This window comes from Archocentrus centrarchus, chromosome 13 (assembly GCF_007364275.1).
Source record: "Archocentrus centrarchus isolate MPI-CPG fArcCen1 chromosome 13, fArcCen1, whole genome shotgun sequence".
In the NCBI taxonomy this organism is placed as follows: domain Eukaryota; kingdom Metazoa; phylum Chordata; class Actinopteri; order Cichliformes; family Cichlidae; genus Archocentrus; species Archocentrus centrarchus.
Window position 1 is genome coordinate 33,278,845 of NC_044358.1, and position 17,861 is coordinate 33,296,705.

The 17,861-nt window shown below is 42.0% G+C and overlaps 1 protein-coding gene across 7 annotated transcripts in view; it reads right to left on the minus strand.

Moving 5' to 3' along the window:
- The window catches only part of zbbx (zinc finger, B-box domain containing), a 77,788-nt gene that overhangs the window by 29,732 nt on the left and 30,195 nt on the right, over positions 1-17,861 (minus strand). For all 7 annotated transcript variants that reach the window (XM_030745013.1, XM_030745010.1, XM_030745008.1 and 4 more), the window contains 2 exons: positions 12,928-13,152; positions 1,810-1,978 (listed from right to left, as the gene is read on the minus strand). In XM_030745013.1, coding sequence (XP_030600873.1) covers positions 1,810-1,978; positions 12,928-13,008 — 250 coding nt within the window. In that variant the 5' untranslated portion in view covers positions 13,009-13,152. The remainder of the gene's footprint in view (positions 1-1,809; positions 1,979-12,927; positions 13,153-17,861) is intronic.

Below are 17,861 nucleotides of genomic sequence, written 5' to 3' on the forward strand. Positions count from 1 at the left end.
GAAAACCAACAACTAAAATTCACAACACAAAGTTCCCAAACATTGATGCAAACCAATGTCCTGCTGACAATCTTCTTACTCTACCACAACCCCTTCAGCCTCTTAATGTGGACTTTGTAGGTCATTAAAGGAGGACTTTATCTCTAGGGATACAATATCAATGCCACTGTGTGTCAAAGCACAGATGCCAAAGGACACCTTGTGCAGAATTTGAAAACACCAGCAGTATATTCACAGAACAGCAGTATTTGACAACATCAAATATGCTTAATGCTCACAGAACTTCACAAGAAACCTTGAATTTGGATAGTGGTCAAATTACATTTTTTTGTTGTTTTGTTTTGCATCTTCTCCCCGTGTCTGCATGGGTTCTGTCCGTGTACTCCAGCTTCCTCCCACAGTCCAAAGACATGCATGGAGTTGGGTTAATTGGTGATTCTAAATTGCCCGTAGGTGTGACTGCAAGTGTGAATGGCTGTCTGTCCCTGTGACAGATTGGCATGCTGTCCAAGGTGTACCCCTACTTTGTGAAAGCTTCTCTTGACAGTTTACTTGGGGTTGCTGATGCTACAGTTACACTTGGCAAAGAAGTGATTGGAGACTACAACACGATCAAAATTAATGTGACCATGTGCAATTAACTTGCAGTCTTGCTGCCTTCGAAATGATTGCTTGAAAGATGCAATCAGTTGCCCTGTTCATTGTAACTTCGGTGCGTTTAGATGGCAATGAAATGGCAAAAAAGATGGAGTCAGTCTGCTATCAGTTTGCGATTCAATGGGGTCAAGTTGGTAATTACATGCAATCTGTTGTGATAATATGGTGATTAACTGTGATAAATCAGTGAAAATAGAAACTCTGTTGCAGTGTGTTCCCATCTACATACACAGAAATTCGCATTAAATACTAACATTCACAGTCCAGTCAGAACCTCATAAATTTGAACAAAAAAATTCAGAAATTGTTGAATGGCAATTTAACAGCAAAAATCCATAGGGACTTGGCAAAGTTGTTTTTATATAAGAAAATAACCAGAATACAACCAGTTGGCAACCAAATGAGTCAGGTCTCATTTTGCAAAGAGACATGTCACAGACAAGTTGTGTTTATCGCCACAGACTGACTTTGACTGGGCGCAATGTGATGGCAATCTGTCTGCATTTATAAATTAAACGATAATTATTTGCAAACCTCCTCCACTCTGAGAGTGACTGCAGTCTGTCCGAGTCAGACTGTGACTGGAGACAGGTTGCATCCCACCCAACAACCTGTGCAATCACAATCAAAAGTGGTCATCCAGAGGCCTGTTGATCACTGAATGTGAAAAAATTCAGTGCAATCAATGGACAAACACCAGTTTTTACTAGTCACAAGGAGGCTGCCATCCTATTTTCACTCGTGTGACTGAGCCATAAGATGTCTGTAACTTGGCAAGAGGCAGGGAGCATGCTGCTTAGTTCCATTACAACACAAAGAGACTTACTCTCAATACCATCCACACCTGGAAGAATTTACAGCTACCAACATATAATAAATCTAACAAGGATTTCTTTGAACCTTGGGAGGAAGCTGGAGTACCCAGAGTAAAGCCACACGTACAGGGAGAATATGCTATACAGTATATACCATACAGAAATGACCTACAGTAGCAAACAAGGAGAAATGAACTAGAGACATCCAGTATTAGCCACTGCAGGACCGTGACACTCTTTACAAAGAAAACCTGATATGAAAATAAAAGATAAATATTATATTCTCATCACTGTTAGTTAAAACTTTATCAGTTAAATTTAGCTTAATTTCATGTACCTGGTCTGACAGGTATCCAGAATCCATCGTTTTTCTTTCCCCTCCATAATTTGAGAGCCTCCTGGAAAGATCTCGCAGACTCCTCCTCACTGTACTCTCCCCTAAGAAGAGAGGAGGGGGGTCCAGTGATATCCACCTTTTTCTCCTCTCCATGACTCACAGCCAACACCTGCGATAGAAGGAATCGTTTCATTAATGTACTTACAGGGATTGATGACAAACAATGTGATGTAAGGCTAAGAAGCACCCCTCCTGCATTAAGTCTTCTTGCTAAAGGTTAATCCTAGCACAAATCAAATACTGCTCACTAAAAAAAACAATTTTTCTGATATAATAACACAGCAAATATAATCAGTATGATGGTGCTAAAACTTTCAATTATTATATATTCTTTTTTGATGACTGTAATTTAACGGAAGGGTCTGTTAATGAGATTTTCTGTGCTGCAGGCACATTACTGTCTTCATTTTCCAGAGGCAAAGGACGAGCAAAACCATGCCCTTAAAATCTGCATACGTGCAAATGTGGCTGTAACCTTGGCTATACCTTTGTTGATGCATCAATCAGGCACAGTATATCAAACCAGCCATGACTGCTGGCAATAAATACATTGCCCTTTTATGAAAAAGTGCAGACCCCACCTCCATTTCCATGTGGCTTAATTAAGTCTCCAAAGAAAACCACATCGTTTTGACAAATGCTGGTCTGATTTCAGGCACTACATTCATAATAGATCGCCCTCTTTCGTGACATGTTTGTGATCTACAAATATGAATTTCTGTCTAAGTGTTGTCAAACTCTCATCGGTTAAATATCCCAATTTTTTATATAGCTTGCAAATTCTACTCTTTTCTGTGTTGGTAGTTTCTTTTTATATGATTTATTGTGTATTCATATACTGTATGTATATTTTACTGTTTTTAGTTTTTCTCTTGCCTTAGAAATTATTAATTTCAGTATAGTCCCTTGTCTGATAATGAGTGGGAGTGGGCTTAAGGGATTGTTTCTGATTGTTTTTTTTTCTTGTCTCTGAAGTCTGAATATTTTATCTCTAATTTTTTCTTGTAAATGGCTTTATGTTGGGGAAAATTTATTAAACATACAGTTAAAAAAAAATCATTACTGAAGTGTGTCATGGTTTTGGTTGGAACAAAAATCAGTGGTTAAATCTACTAGAGATGTCCCTTCACTTGCAGCTTTTCTGAATAGCTGCATGGCACTGAAAGTAAGCCTGCCACAGTGTTTGTGTGTGCGTGTTTATGCGTGTATTAACTTTTCCTTGCAGATTATTGGTCAAGTCAAGTGAAGTTAAAGTTTATTTCTATAGCACATTAAAACAACCTCTGTTGACCAAATTGCTGTACAGGTTATACAAAATATATACTATACATCAGTCACTAAATTAAAAATTAATATATACAAAAAATCTAAATTGCCCATAGGTGTGAATGAGAGTGTGAAAGTGAGTGTGAAAGGTTGTTCGTCTTTCTGTGTTGGCCCTGTGACAGGCTGGCGACCTGTTCAGGGTGTACCCTGCCTCTCGCCCTATGACAGCTGGGATAGGCTCCAGCCCCCCCGCGACCCTGAACAGGATAAGCGGAAGCGAATGGATGGATGGATGGATATACAAAAAATATAATATAATATAAAAATGTTTTTATAAGTGTTTTAAAATGATTAAGACTGGGCTGCTCTTATGTGAAAGTAAGTTGTTCCAAAGGTTTATTATTTGTTATTACTGTTTGTTCTTATTGTATATTTTTGTGTAGTTAAATGAACTCAATGCGCAGCTTAAAAAGAAAATAACAATATACACAATAACAATAATTTTTTTTCTGTGAAGAGATGCTTATATTTACATGTGAAGGTGAGACCTTTGGTGAAGACATTAGGTTACATTTAGTGGATATTAACTTTACTCATTAAATAATTTCATTTTGCTTATGGTTTTTACTGCAGCTACTGTGAGGGCACTGATTATAGCTGTCATGGTCCTGGGCCCTTATGACCCAGCGTTTTTTGTTTGTGCTTAGTTTTTGAATTGTGTTTACCTTTTATGTGCTGCTTTTGTTGTGTTACTGGTTATGTTTTGATTTCTAGTTTCCCTGTGTTTCCCGATGTGCAGTGTTTAGTCTGTGCCTTTGTTTCTTTGTCTCATTTCCTGTTTCATTTTGATAGTTTTCTGTTCCCTGTGTGTTGTGTTCTGTTTTGCTTCCCCTTTGTCATTAGTGTTATTTGGCTCACCTGTGTTCCCAGCTGTTTACATTTACCACATCAGCCCTCTTGTCTTTAAGTCCTGTGTTTCCTCTGCTTGTTGTCACGTCCTTGTCATTATTTTGGTCTGTGTTGACTTCCGTTCTGCTGTGTGCCACCTGTCCTGGACTCTTGTTTTTGTTTTGGTTCACATCTAGTCAAATTTTGGTAATTCTGAAGTTGCTGCCACTGGTTCCATCCAGCCCTGCCTTCTGTCCTTCATTTGCAAATAAAGCTTACATTTTTAATTAAGCTTTTTGCCTGGGTGTCCTGCATTGGGGTCCTCTGCCTTGCCTGCCACAGCATTTCATAACAGAAGGACTAGACCAGAATGGATCCCATGGATACCGAGATGTGCAGCGGCACTCACCTGGCTCTGGGGGGACCTGCCTGTTGGAAAGGTCCCCAGCGACACCACTCACCTCCACAGGTACTCAGAGTGGGCGGACTTTTCCTCGCTCCAGCCGCTCACTCACCTGCCTCTCCGCCTGCTAGCCCCTCTTCTCCTCTGCAGTCAACACAGACGGAGGAAGAAGAATTCCCGGCAGCGGCGGAAAGAGTTTTCTCCGGAGCCGTGTGGTTTAACGCCACAGGAGTCGTTTGAACGCTTCATGGGATATTATGAGCCTTCATCGCCGCAGCTGCGGATTTCCACGCCATTGCCGCAGCTGCGGATTTCCACGCCATCGCTGCAGCCGCGGATTTCCACTCCACTGCTTGAGTCGTGGATTTCCACGCCACCGCCATGGATTTCCACACCACCACCACAGGTGTGGAATTCCACACCTTCGCCGCAGCCACGGAATTCCTGCTGTCACAGCCCACTTCAGTGGGGAAGGAACGTGGCTCTCAGCAGCGAAAACGGCAGTCCTAGCCCACTGACACAATGAGTAATCCTGCTTTTGCCTCTGAAAACTTTGAAGGAACTATTAAATCTCAAACTGTGTTTGATAAAACTGTGGTCAGCGAGGCTCATATTGTTACCCCTGAACAATGTCTTATCGTCATGCTATGGAGTCTGCAGCTCTTTTTCTCTCTCAAGGCAAGGAAGACTGTTATTTGGACTGTCTTTTTGTTTTGATGTGCTCCTATGCTCCTGTGAGGCATTCAGTCCCTGCACCTGTTCTGTTCCCTCAGGTGGGAACAGCTAAGAGCTAGTCCATCCCTGTATCCGTATCTGCTCTGCGGTTGGGAGTGGCCGAGAAAAGGCCCACTCCTGCACCCATTCTGTTCCCTCAGGAGGGGGCAGCCCAGCCTCAAGGAGTAGCAGAGGGCCCTCATAAGCAGCCTGGGTCGTCTGAGGAGACGACTGTGTGTCCTACAGAGTGGCCCTAGCTTTCTCTTCTGTCTCCAGCACCATCTTCTGCGTCGGTAGCACGCAACAGCCCCTGGCAGTTTTGGCTGCACCACAACAGTCTTCAGCGCCTGCAGCAGCACCTCCACCAGAGTCTTCAGTACTTGCAGCAGCGCCCCCATCTTATCAGCCTTCAGCACCTGCCGCAGCTCTTCAGCCTGAGGCTCAGGCTCGAGCCTGCACCTGAGGGTCCCATTCAGCCTGAGCCTCCAGGGGGTCACGCTCAGTCCGAGCCTCTGGGGCCAAGCCAGTGAGTCTCCGTCATCGACGCAGGCTACCTACCATGCCTTCTGAGAGTTGTCGCTGTCAATGCAGGCTACCTCCCATGCCATCTGACAGTCTTCACTACTGGTGCCAACAACCAGACCTCCGCCATCCTGGCCACTGGCCACATGGTCATCCTCTAGAGATCCTCCGTTGTCACCGCTGGCCACGCGGCAGGCCCCCTGAACTGCTTCATCAACTTCGCCGCTGGCCACGTGGTAGGCCCCCTGAACTGAGTCATGTGTATTGCCACCGCTGGGATCAAGGCCGGCCTTCCTGTCTCCCCACGTTGCCGCTGCTAGGATCACGGTCGGTCTCCTGTCTTGCCACCTCGCCGCCGCTACTGGCATCACGGTTGGCCTCCTGTTTAGTCTCATTACCACTGCTGGGATCATGGCTGGCCACCTGAACTGTTTGGACTTTGTTGTTAGGCCCTTGTTAGCCACCTGGACTTAATTTTTTTTATCTTTTGTTCAGCCTTGCGTTGCTGCTTTGCTTTGCTTTGGCCCCTGTTTGGACTCTGGTTTTGTTTTGTTTCAGAAGAAAAAGCAGTCATTACCCCACCCCACCCCCAAAATCCGATGTTGTCGGCCTGTGAATATTTTCTGGCTAGAACCCTGTAATTATTTGATCCCTTGATGAATTTGTAAGTTTGCTCACTTACAAAGAAATGAACAGTCACTAATTGTTATGGGAGTTTCATTTTAATGGAAAGAGAGTGAATATTAACCACAAATCCAGAAAAAACACTGCATAAAAGTTATAAATTGATTTGCATGTCACTGAGTGAAATGAGTACATGATCCCCCACAACCAAGCAAGAATTCTGGTTCCTACAGATTGTCTGTGTGCCACTATAATCAATCAATTTGAGATACTCCTGATCTTAATTTGTTATGTGTATAAAGCACAACTGTCCACAGGATCAATTTCTTTCATTCCAACCTCTCCACCACCATCTGCAAGAACAAAGAGCTGTCAAAGGATATCAGAGATAAGACTGTAGACCTCCATAAGGCTGGAATGGGCTACAAGACCAGCAACAAGAAGCTTGGTGAGAAGGTGACAACTGTTATTTGGAAGTGAAAGAAATAGAAAATGACCATCAATCACCCTTGGTCTGGAGCTCCATGCAAGAGCTTGCCTCATGGGGGGTGAGGATGATCATGAGAAAGGTGGTGGTGGTCAAATAAATTTGACTTGACTTGACTTTCACTTGCTCTGACAGTATTTAGACTCGCATGGGAAAACACCTTAGCCAGTGTACTTGGTTTGTGATCACTTCTAACCATCAGCATTTTTTTAACTGTTTAAGTCAAGTATTGCATCAAATACAACAAGAGACAACAAGGCAGATGTGCCAGTAGCACCGGGCATGTCTTTTGGAAGTTGTCTTACACCTCAAGGATTTTCCTTCTCCTTTCTCCTCTTCCAATCAACAGGAAAGCCGAGAAGACTAAAATCATAACTTTGTTTCCTTTTGGCTGAAATCGCAATCAAAAGCAGCACATTTTTTATATTTTATTTTTAGCAACTTTGTAATGATAGCTCTGGAGTGCCACTGATCTACCCACGGTGCACTGCACACACAAAGTAATGGCAGCCTTTATAGGTCAAAATATATTAAACATTCAGGATTTTTCAAACAATGAAAATATGTGTTTTTAACAGCCTGCTTGAGTAGGAGAGGAAAATTATAGCACATTAAGGCCCACACACTGAAATATAAAGGGTTCTTTTTTAGAAAATTGATACATATATTTTAAATATTCAGCTTATTACCAGGATTAAAAACATTAAATTATGTGTTAAGTATGTTGCTATGGTTGTTGCCTCTCAAATTGCTGGAAATTTAAAGGGTGTATATTAAGTTTTAACATACAAGTTGAACACTAGTTTGACATTCACAAAATTTCCTCAGTACCTTCTGACCCCAGCTGTTCAAAATGACTGCTGTTTGAATAAGGTCAACTGAGCTCTGTGGTATAAAGAGTCTGAAATGTCAATCTAACTGTTCTTGCCAGACCTACACTGCTGGAGGGCATTTTTTAGTCCAAAGGTACATGCAGTTCACCAGCCTGCCTGTAGATACAGCCTGTGGATACAGCGTCAATTAGAGTTTGTTTGAAGTCTTTTCAATTGACTCACAGTGGGCAGAGGTAAAACTCACACAGTGTTAAGACTTGTTTGGTATGTTTGTATTACATTGTCACAGCAAGTTAACTGCAGTAGACAAAAAATTTATTCAGTAATCAATAACAATTTTTTAATAAATTTGCATATGTGCAAAATAATTGATGGTATAATCATCTTTAAAGCACTGTTTTTTTAGGAATTGTCTTACATATTACATTTTTTTTCGTAATAAAATGCATGGGAAATATAATAAATAATTCTGAATAAATAATAAATAAAAAATGACAAGAGTATCATATTTAAAAGATAGGAGCTTTTGTCTTCTTTGTCTTTCAAGCCTTTGGCCTTGTGATCCAGTCCAATATCAATTTCCTGCAAGTCTCATGGATCATTTCATTTCTTTTAAGCATTGCTACTTTTTTGTCATCAAAGACTCAACGGAGCAAAATTATTCAATGGATTGCCATAGAAGTTCCTGAAGTCTTTAATATTGTATACTAGCAGTATTTTTTTTTCTGCTTGTATTTTTTCTATGTATTGGTGCTGCTATCACCTTCAAAAAAAGGAAAAACAAAGCACAGGAGTTAGTCACCAAATCAACAAGGTATGGTAAGATAAGAGGCCTCAAACCCAAAACCACCCTCCTCTCCACCGAGCAGGAGTAAGCAGCTGCAACACACACAGTTCACAAGCTGTTTCACAAAGGTACTCTCTGGCAATCACTGGCCCTGGAGCTTTCCTCTCTCTGGACTTAAGTACACCAGCTTAATTGCTGAGTTGAGTCAGCTGTACCAAAAAAGGGGTGGCACCTAAGGCTGGAGAGCGCAAGCCACACCCAGTGGGTCAGAAAGTCACAGCAGGTCCTGCTAGGGCTGTAACAGTATCGTGCTTGTGAACCAGTTAATCGCATGTACACTGAAAAATACTGGCTATATTGAGCAAGGAAATGCATCTCACATGTCAGTGCATCTCCACTGCAACACTGTATTTTGATCATGTATACAACTAACTGGAGTGTCTGTGTAGATTCTCAGTTATCCAGGTCATAGTAGTCTCTGGAGCTTGAAAAAAGGCGACTGGACTTCTTTTTGTTTCTTGAAGACGTTTCACCTCTCATCCGAAAGGCTTCTTCAGTTCTCAACCAAATGGTGGAGAGACCCAGGTATTTAAACCCCTGTGGGCGTAGTCCCCTGGAGGTGGTTATGACCCTCTATTGATCATGTGCTTGAACACATGTGCCCAGGTGTGAAGGGGGCGTGGGTCATATTTAATCAGTGGTTTCAGTTGAAACCAACTTAGGACTCCGCTCCATTGTTTCCTGTGGCCTATTGAGGTCACTGGAACAAAGGTGTGAATGGGGGTTGAGACGTCTGGGAAGGGAGCTCAGGACAGCACTGTAAGCGGGGGAAAGTTGGTGACGTAATCCACCTCCTCTGTTCAATGATGGTTGTTCACAGTGGACATAGATGGCTTCTTTCACTCCTCTTTCAAACCATCTGTTTTCCCTGTCCAAAATGTGGACATTGGCATCCTCAAAAGAGTGCCCTTTTTCCTTCAGATGCAGATGTACTGCTGAATCTTGTCCTGTCGAAGTGGCTCTTCTATGTTGTGCCATTCGTTTGTGAAGAGGCTGTTTGGTTTCACCAATGTAGAGGTCCGAGCACTCTTCACTGCACTGAACAGCATACACTACATCGCTGATCTTGTGTTTGGCGGGTTTGTCCTTGGGATGAACCAGTTTTTGTCTTAGGGTGTGACTTGGTTTGAAGTATACTGAGATGTCATGCTTGGAGAAAATTCTTCTGAGTTTCTCTGACAAGCCTGACACATATGGGATGACAATGTTGTTCCTCTTGTCCTTCCCATTCTCTGTAGTTTGTGTTTGGCCTTCATTCCTGTGCATCTTAGCTGATTTGATGAAGGCCCAGTTGGGGTAACCGCATGTTTTGAGGGCTTTCTTAATGTGTGTGTGTTCCTTATGCTTCCCTTCTGCCTTAGAGGGAACACTTTCCGCACGGTGTTGTAGGGTCCTGATCACCCCAAGTTTGTGTTCCAGAGGGTGGTGGGAGTCAAAGAGGAGATACTGGTCTGTGTGTGTGGGCTTCCGGTAAACTTCAATGTTGAGGCTTCCATCTTCCTCGATAAGCACCGCACAGTCCAGGAATGGTAACTTGTTATCTCTGGTGTCCTCCCTGGTAAAACGTATGTATTTATCCACTGAGTTAATGTGACGAGTGAAGGCTTCTACTTCTCGGGTTTTGATTTTGACCCAGGTGTCATCTACATATCTGTACCAGTGGCTAGGTGCCGTCCCTTTGAAAGAACCAAGAGCTTTACTTTCCACTTCCTCCATGTAAAGGTTGGCTACAATGGGAGACACTGGGGAGCCCATGGCACATCCATGCTTCTGTCTGTAGAATCCATCATTGTATTTAAAATATGTTGTGGTAAGGCAGAGATCTAAAAGTGCACAAATCTGATCTGGGGTGAAGCTGGTTCTGTTCAGTAAGGAATCGTCTTCCTGTAGTCGTCTTCTGACGGTCTCCACTGCCTCAGTTGTAGGTATGCAAGTGAAAAGTGAAACCACATCAAAGGACACCATGGTTTCATCTGGATCCAGTACAAGATTCTGGACCTTGTTAGTAAAATCTGTAGAGTTTTCAATGTGGTGGGGTGTGATGCCAACAAGCGGTGATAAGATGGTGGCGAGGTGTTTGGATATGTTGTAGGTGACCGAGTTTATACTGCTGATAATGGGTCGAAGTGGGACTCCTTCTTTGTGGATCTTTGGGAGTCCATAAATGCATGGAGTGGCTTCTCCAGGGTACAGGCGGTAGTAAGTGGGGCGGTCAATGGCTTTTTCCTTTTCAAGTTGTTGCAGGCAGCAAACAACTTTTTTCTTGTAGTTGCTTGTGGGATCACGTCTCAAGACCTCATAAGTATTGTTGTCACTGAGGAGTGTAGTAATTTTGTTGTGGTAATCCGATGAATTCAGCACAACCGTGCACCTCCCCTTGTCGGCTGGCAGTATGGTGATGTTTTGATCCTTGCTTAGGGCTGTGATGGCCTTCTTCTCCTGAATGGTGAGGTTGGATGGAGGAAGTCTTGCACTGGCGAGAGTGGCTGAAACTTTCATCCTGATCTGTTCTGCTACAGGATGAGAAACAACTTGAAAACAACCTGCAACAACTTGAAAAGGAAAAAGCCATTGACCGCCCCACTTACTACCGCCTGTACCCTGGAGAAGCCACTCCATGCATTTATGGACTCCCAAAGATCCACAAAGAAGGAGTCCCACTTCGACCCATTATCAGCAGTATAAACTCGGTCACCTACAACATTTCCAAACACCTCGCCACCATCTTATCACCGCTTGTTGGCATCACACCCCACCACATTGAAAACTCTACAGATTTTACTAACAAGGTCCAGAATCTTGTACTGGATCCAGATGAAACCATGGTGTCCTTTGATGTGGTTTCACTTTTCACTTGCATACCTACAACTGAGGCAGTGGAGACCGTCAGAAGACGACTACAGGAAGACGATTCCTTACTGAACAGAACCAGCTTCACCCCAGATCAGATTTGTGCACTTTTAGATCTCTGCCTTACCACAACATATTTTAAATACAATGATGGATTCTACAGACAGAAGCATGGATGTGCCATGGGCTCCCCAGTGTCTCCCATTGTAGCCAACCTTTACATGGAGGAAGTGGAAAGTAAAGCTCTTGGTTCTTTCAAAGGGACGGCACCTAGCCACTGGTACAGATATGTAGATGACACCTGGGTCAAAATCAAAACCCGAGAAGTAGAAGCCTTCACTCGTCACATTAACTCAGTGGATAAATACATACGTTTTACCAGGGAGGACACCAGAGATAACAAGTTACCATTCCTGGACTGTGCGGTGCTTATCGAGGAAGATGGAAGCCTCAACATTGAAGTTTACCGGAAGCCCACACACACAGACCAGTATCTCCTCTTTGACTCCCACCACCCTCTGGAACACAAACTTGGGGTGATCAGGACCCTACAACACCGTGCGGAAAGTGTTCCCTCTAAGGCAGAAGGGAAGCATAAGGAACACACACACATTAAGAAAGCCCTCAAAACATGCGGTTACCCCAACTGGGCCTTCATCAAATCAGCTAAGATGCACAGGAATGAAGGCCAAACACAAACTACAGAGAATGGGAAGGACAAGAGGAACAACATTGTCATCCCATATGTGTCAGGCTTGTCAGAGAAACTCAGAAGAATTTTCTCCAAGCATGACATCTCAGTATACTTCAAACCAAGTCACACCCTAAGACAAAAACTGGTTCATCCCAAGGACAAACCCGCCAAACACAAGATCAGCGATGTAGTGTATGCTGTTCAGTGCAGTGAAGAGTGCTCGGACCTCTACATTGGTGAAACCAAACAGCCTCTTCACAAACGAATGGCACAACATAGAAGAGCCACTTCGACAGGACAAGATTCAGCAGTACATCTGCATCTGAAGGAAAAAGGGCACTCTTTTGAGGATGCCAATGTCCACATTTTGGACAGGGAAAACAGATGGTTTGAAAGAGGAGTGAAAGAAGCCATCTATGTCCACTGTGAACAACCATCATTGAACAGAGGAGGTGGATTACGTCACCAACTTTCCCCCGCTTACAGTGCTGTCCTGAGCTCCCTTCCCAGACGTCTCAACCCCCATTCACACCTTTGTTCCAGTGACCTCAATAGGCCACAGGAAACAATGGAGCGGAGTCCTAAGTTGGTTTCAACTGAAACCACTGATTAAATATGACCCACGCCCCCTTCACACCTGGGCACATGTGTTCAAGCACATGATCAATAGAGGGTCATAACCACCTCCAGGGGACTACGCCCACAGGGGTTTAAATACCTGGGTCTCTCCACCATTTGGTTGAGAACTGAAGAAGCCTTTCGGATGAGAGGTGAAACGTCTTCAAGAAACAAAAAGAAGTCCAGTCGCCTTTTTTCAAGCTCCAGAGACAACTAACTGGAGTATTTTAAAAGACTAAATAAATACAATATATTGTATTTATTTATACTGTTTAATATTTAAATGAATATTAAACAGTAGTTATCACTTACCTTGCTACAGTCAGGGTTTTCCTCAGCCACTCTTCCTTTTTCTGGGCTCTCACCTCCCTGTCCGGTAATGGCATTGCACATTAGGATGTGATTGGAACTGGGAGTGGTGCTGGGATTGGGATTAGGATTAGGAGTTGTAAAGGTACTGGAGCAGGAGCCAGGGTCAATCTGTTTCTGAAAGCAGCTGACAACATCTCGAGCGCTCACATGGGTCTGTAACTCTGCCTGCAACATAAGACCATAGAATATGACACTAGATCAGTATCATTGTTACTTGTAAAAAAAAAATAGCAAGTAAAATAAGGTGCATCAGGAACAAATGGGTGAAAATACATACATGAGCTATAGCATAAAATAATAAATTAGGTATTTATCACATCAAAGTAAATGCCAAGGTTATAAATTTATCCAAAGGACAATCTTATGAAAATATTTGATTTAGCTAGTTGACGTTTCTCTAGAATGTTTGTTATATGCATGGCTTAATCCCGTTGAATGTTTACATTACTAAAATGAGAGAATTGAGTCAATCCCACTTGCAAGAAAAACAAGATCAGAAGCAAAGCTGTGCATTTTGTCAGAAAAAAAAGCCACAGGAGTGAGACTTTTCATCAGCAGTGCTGTTATCACAACTATATGAAATTGTGATCAACAATAACAATGAGTGTCCTAAAAGTCAAACTGCAGACATTAGAAGTATCTGTGAAAATTTTTCCATAAATAAAAAAGGTGTTAAACAAGCCTCATTTCATGCACAGTAATGACAAAAAGGTACTGAGATGAGAGCATTTTAGAGAGCTGCCATGAACCCCATTTAGAGGTTACAACCTAATCATTTTAAGTGCTCATACTTACATCACTGGCATAACCTTGAAAGTCCTAACAATGAACTCCATTTTATATACACTGCTGAAAAATTAAAGGAACAGTCTGAAAACACATCAGATCTCAACTGGAAAAAAAAAGTTGTGCTGATATCTATACTGATATGGACTGGGTAATGTGTTAGGAACAAAAGGATGCCACATTGTTAAATGAAAATTAAAATTATCAACCTAAAAGAGGGCTGAATTCAAAGACACCAAAAAAAAAAACTCAAAGTGAAAAAAAGATGCAGCAAGCTAGTCAATTTTGCTGAAATTTCATTGCAGCAACTCAAAATGGTACACATGGAAGCCCTACTCCTCTGCCACATGTGCTCAGGGTGAACCTGCTCTCATCTGTGAAACGCACATGGCAGCAGTGGTGGCACTGGTGCCATTTCTGGTATTCTATGGCAAATACCAATCCGGCTTCACGGTGTCAGGCAGTGAGCACAGGGCCCACTAGAGGTCACCAGGCCCTCAGGCTACCCTCATGAAGTCTGCTTCTGATTGATTGGACAATCACACCAGTGGCCTGCTGGAGGTCATTTTGTGGGGCTCTGCCAGTGCTTATCCTGATCTTCCTTGCACAAAGGAGCAGATACCAGACCTGCTGATGGGTTAAGGACCTTCTACGGCTCTCCAAGTTTAACCATCTGTCTCCTGAAATTTCCTCCATGCCCTTGAGACTGCGCTGGGAGACACAGCAAACCTTCTGACAATGGCACGTATTGATGTGCCATCCTGCAGAAGTTGGACTACCTGCGCAACCTCTGTAGGGTCCAGGTACTGCCTCATGCTACCAGTAGTGACACTGACCCAAGCCAAATGAAAAACTAGTGAAAAAACAGAAAAGATGAGGAGGAAAAAAACTGTCAGTAGCCTCCACCTGTAAAACCATTCCGGTTTTGCGGGTTGTCTCATTTGTTGCCACTTTAATGCCTGCTCTCCTATGGGTCCCCCAGGGGTTCTTCATTCTTGGCCCAGTTCTTTTTTCAATTTATCTCCTCTTGGGCTCATTTTATTTTTCAAAAACACACCATCTCTTTTCATTGTTATGCAGATGACTCACAGATTTACCTACCTACAATCTCTGCCCTTTAAATACTTTTAAATACTTGTTTTGATAAACACATTGATGCTGTCATTAAAACTAGTTTCTTTCATCTCTGGCTACTCGCAAAAGTGAAGTCATTCCTCTATTTCAGAGACTTTGAGACGGCTAGCCATGCCTTCATTTCATCTCACCTTGACTACCAGTCTTTAATCAGGTGTCACTCTGTCACTACTTCGCCGACTACAGCTGATCCAAAACGCTGCAGCACGGTTACAAACTGGCACTCGTAAGCGAGACTATGTATGCCTCATATTAGCATCCCTACACTTATTGTTTGCTTTTTAGGCATTGCATGGGTTAGCACCTTCTTACCTCTCTAATCCTTTAAGTTTGAACATTCCACATTAGATCACTGAGGTCTGCTGAACAAATGCTCCTAACTGTCCTCAGGTCCAAATGAAAGCTTAGAAGAAATCAGGCCTTTGCAGTTGTTGCCCCAAAACTGTAGTGCAAACTGCCTAGACACTTTTGAAACCCATTTGAAAATGTGTTTTTATTCTCTGGCTTTTAAATCAGACTGAGTTCTTAGTAATTTGTGCTGTTTTTTGTTTTGTTCTTACACAGGTTTTCTTATTATATGTTTCCTTTCTTAACGTGTCATTTTGTCTTATGTTTAATGTTATTTGATTATTTTTATAGCACTTTACAGCTGTTTTTTTTTAAATATGGTATAGAAATAACCATGACTGTTGCACTTATTTACTTTAACACCAAAGGAGCTGAAACTGATTAACAACCCTTTCTGCTATTTAATGAGCCAGAAGCTTAACTAACCTGATGTTATACTCATTTAAAAGTTGGGTTTTTTTTGAGCAGTATAGTTAATGTGTGCATCTTTATTTTATGTAAATTACTCCACAAAGAGCCTGGGCAGAAAGGGAGACATCTATAGACTGTATAAGGATACAGGGGGTCAAGCTGAGTATTTTGGCCATCGGTAATGTAGTTTTTGTATTGACATCAGTGGAAAATACTATTAGGGCAAGGAAAGATATGAAAAAGAATTCATAAGGGCATTAAAAAAAAGGATAATCCCAGTGGCTGCTAGGTTGCTTAACAATGTCACAGCAGGCATTGTTGATACTAGACTGCTTTAGAGAAACTGTAATATTGTAAAGATGGACTACAAAAAACCTATTTAAGGTATGTTGGCCCACTCTATGTTGATTCATGAAGGTCATATAAAAGGCAACAACTAGTGAAAAAAATCTCTGTTCTTATCCAAGTTTGGGATTATAGAAAAAAAGAAAAAAAGTTATATAGAGTTTAAATTGAAATGAAATGCTTGTCATGCTTAGATTAGTTTCTCATTCTGTCTACTCATATGCTCTCTTTCTACTGGAGAGAATATCCATTGTAAGTCCTACCCTTATTAAGGTCGTAAAGTAAAATGAATTAGTAATAATAACCTATAACCTTTTCTAAGAAGAAAAAAGCTTACATTCTTCATGCAAGGCAATAATTCATGAGAATCAGATTTAACTGAAGCACCATAATGTTCACCTGTGGGTTTAATATAGCCTGTTGTTGAAGGTTCAAAACATTACAAACCCCTCCGTGAATCGCCACCTTATGGTAAGGAGCTATGTTGTCAGGTGGATGAGGGACCAGACTAACAGCAATTCAGGAAACCTGTATATTGAAACAACAAATAAGGGACATGGCTATTCGCCCGGGATAGGGTTACCGGGGTTATAGGGTTTAGGTACTCTGTGGTTTAGGGGCTTACATGGCAGTAAAGGGCAGATGTCTTGGTGATCTGAACCCCAGCTGACAAATCTGGTTTTAAGAACATGTAATGTCACTTCTCAGGTGGGGAAGGAGCCTGAGCCATAGATGTGGCATTATTGGCCACCCTACAAAATTTTTAAGTTTTTGTCAAAAATTTCCTAAGAAAGATTTTCCAAGAGCTTAGAAAACATACTAGTTTTCTTTAGAAAGCATCACTTATTTGTATTTAACTGAATTATTTCAGAAAAAACAAAAGTTATCCCCCTGAAAAATCGCATCGCATCGCATTTTTCGTTCCACTTACTCCTAAGCAAGTGTTTGCAGATAAGTCAACGTCTTCCATACAATCCTCAGGCAACCACAGCAGTCTGCTGGTGACCAAATTAATCACAGGCAGGTTTTGGGTGCAGCACTGTATCCCTTTTTGCAACTAATTTCACCAAGCAACTTCCTGCAATCACTCCACAACTGGTCAGGGAATACCCATTTTTCCCTAGCAATTACTGGTTACCACAGAATTGCTGACTGATCTCTAAGGCCAGCAAGACACGGGCTTTAGCTAATGATTTTGCAGCAACAACCAGCACAATTGCCAGCAGTTCCACAGATCCTGCTGAAAAAATAAAGAGCAACATATGCACTTAGGCACTTGGGAAAGTAACAGTAACTTCATTAACACAGGGATGGCTCATGATCTGATGGTAACTAATGTGTTGTCTTGCTCTGTATGTACAGGTCAGCTGTTACATACAGTTTCCAGGTTTATATGGTGGTAATAACATATCTCTGTGTGTGTCGAAAGACAGATCTACTTTGGTTGAGTCCCGCTCCCTCCTAAACCATTAGATTTATCAAGAGAATAAATGTCCACAGGGACCACACACAGAGTCCCCAACAATCTCTAACAGAAAATGTTGCCTTTATATAAAAACATATTAATTTTTCTTTAGTTGCCTCTAATTAATCTGAGAGAAACACATCCATAAATCCTGCACGTTATATTTTTTTGGTTAGCTGACAACTCACACCCACTTCAGCTCTGTTTGTTTTTAAAAAAAATGATTTGCAGTGATCTTGGTATAATGATGGTCATTACTGAAATGAACTAACTGTGTCATTGTTTATAAATTAGTGCACTGTTCATTGATCACCTGCAGAACTGTCCACTCCCATTGGCACATTTTTAAGAATGCAGCCTCATTCTAATTTGCCCCACTTAGTAA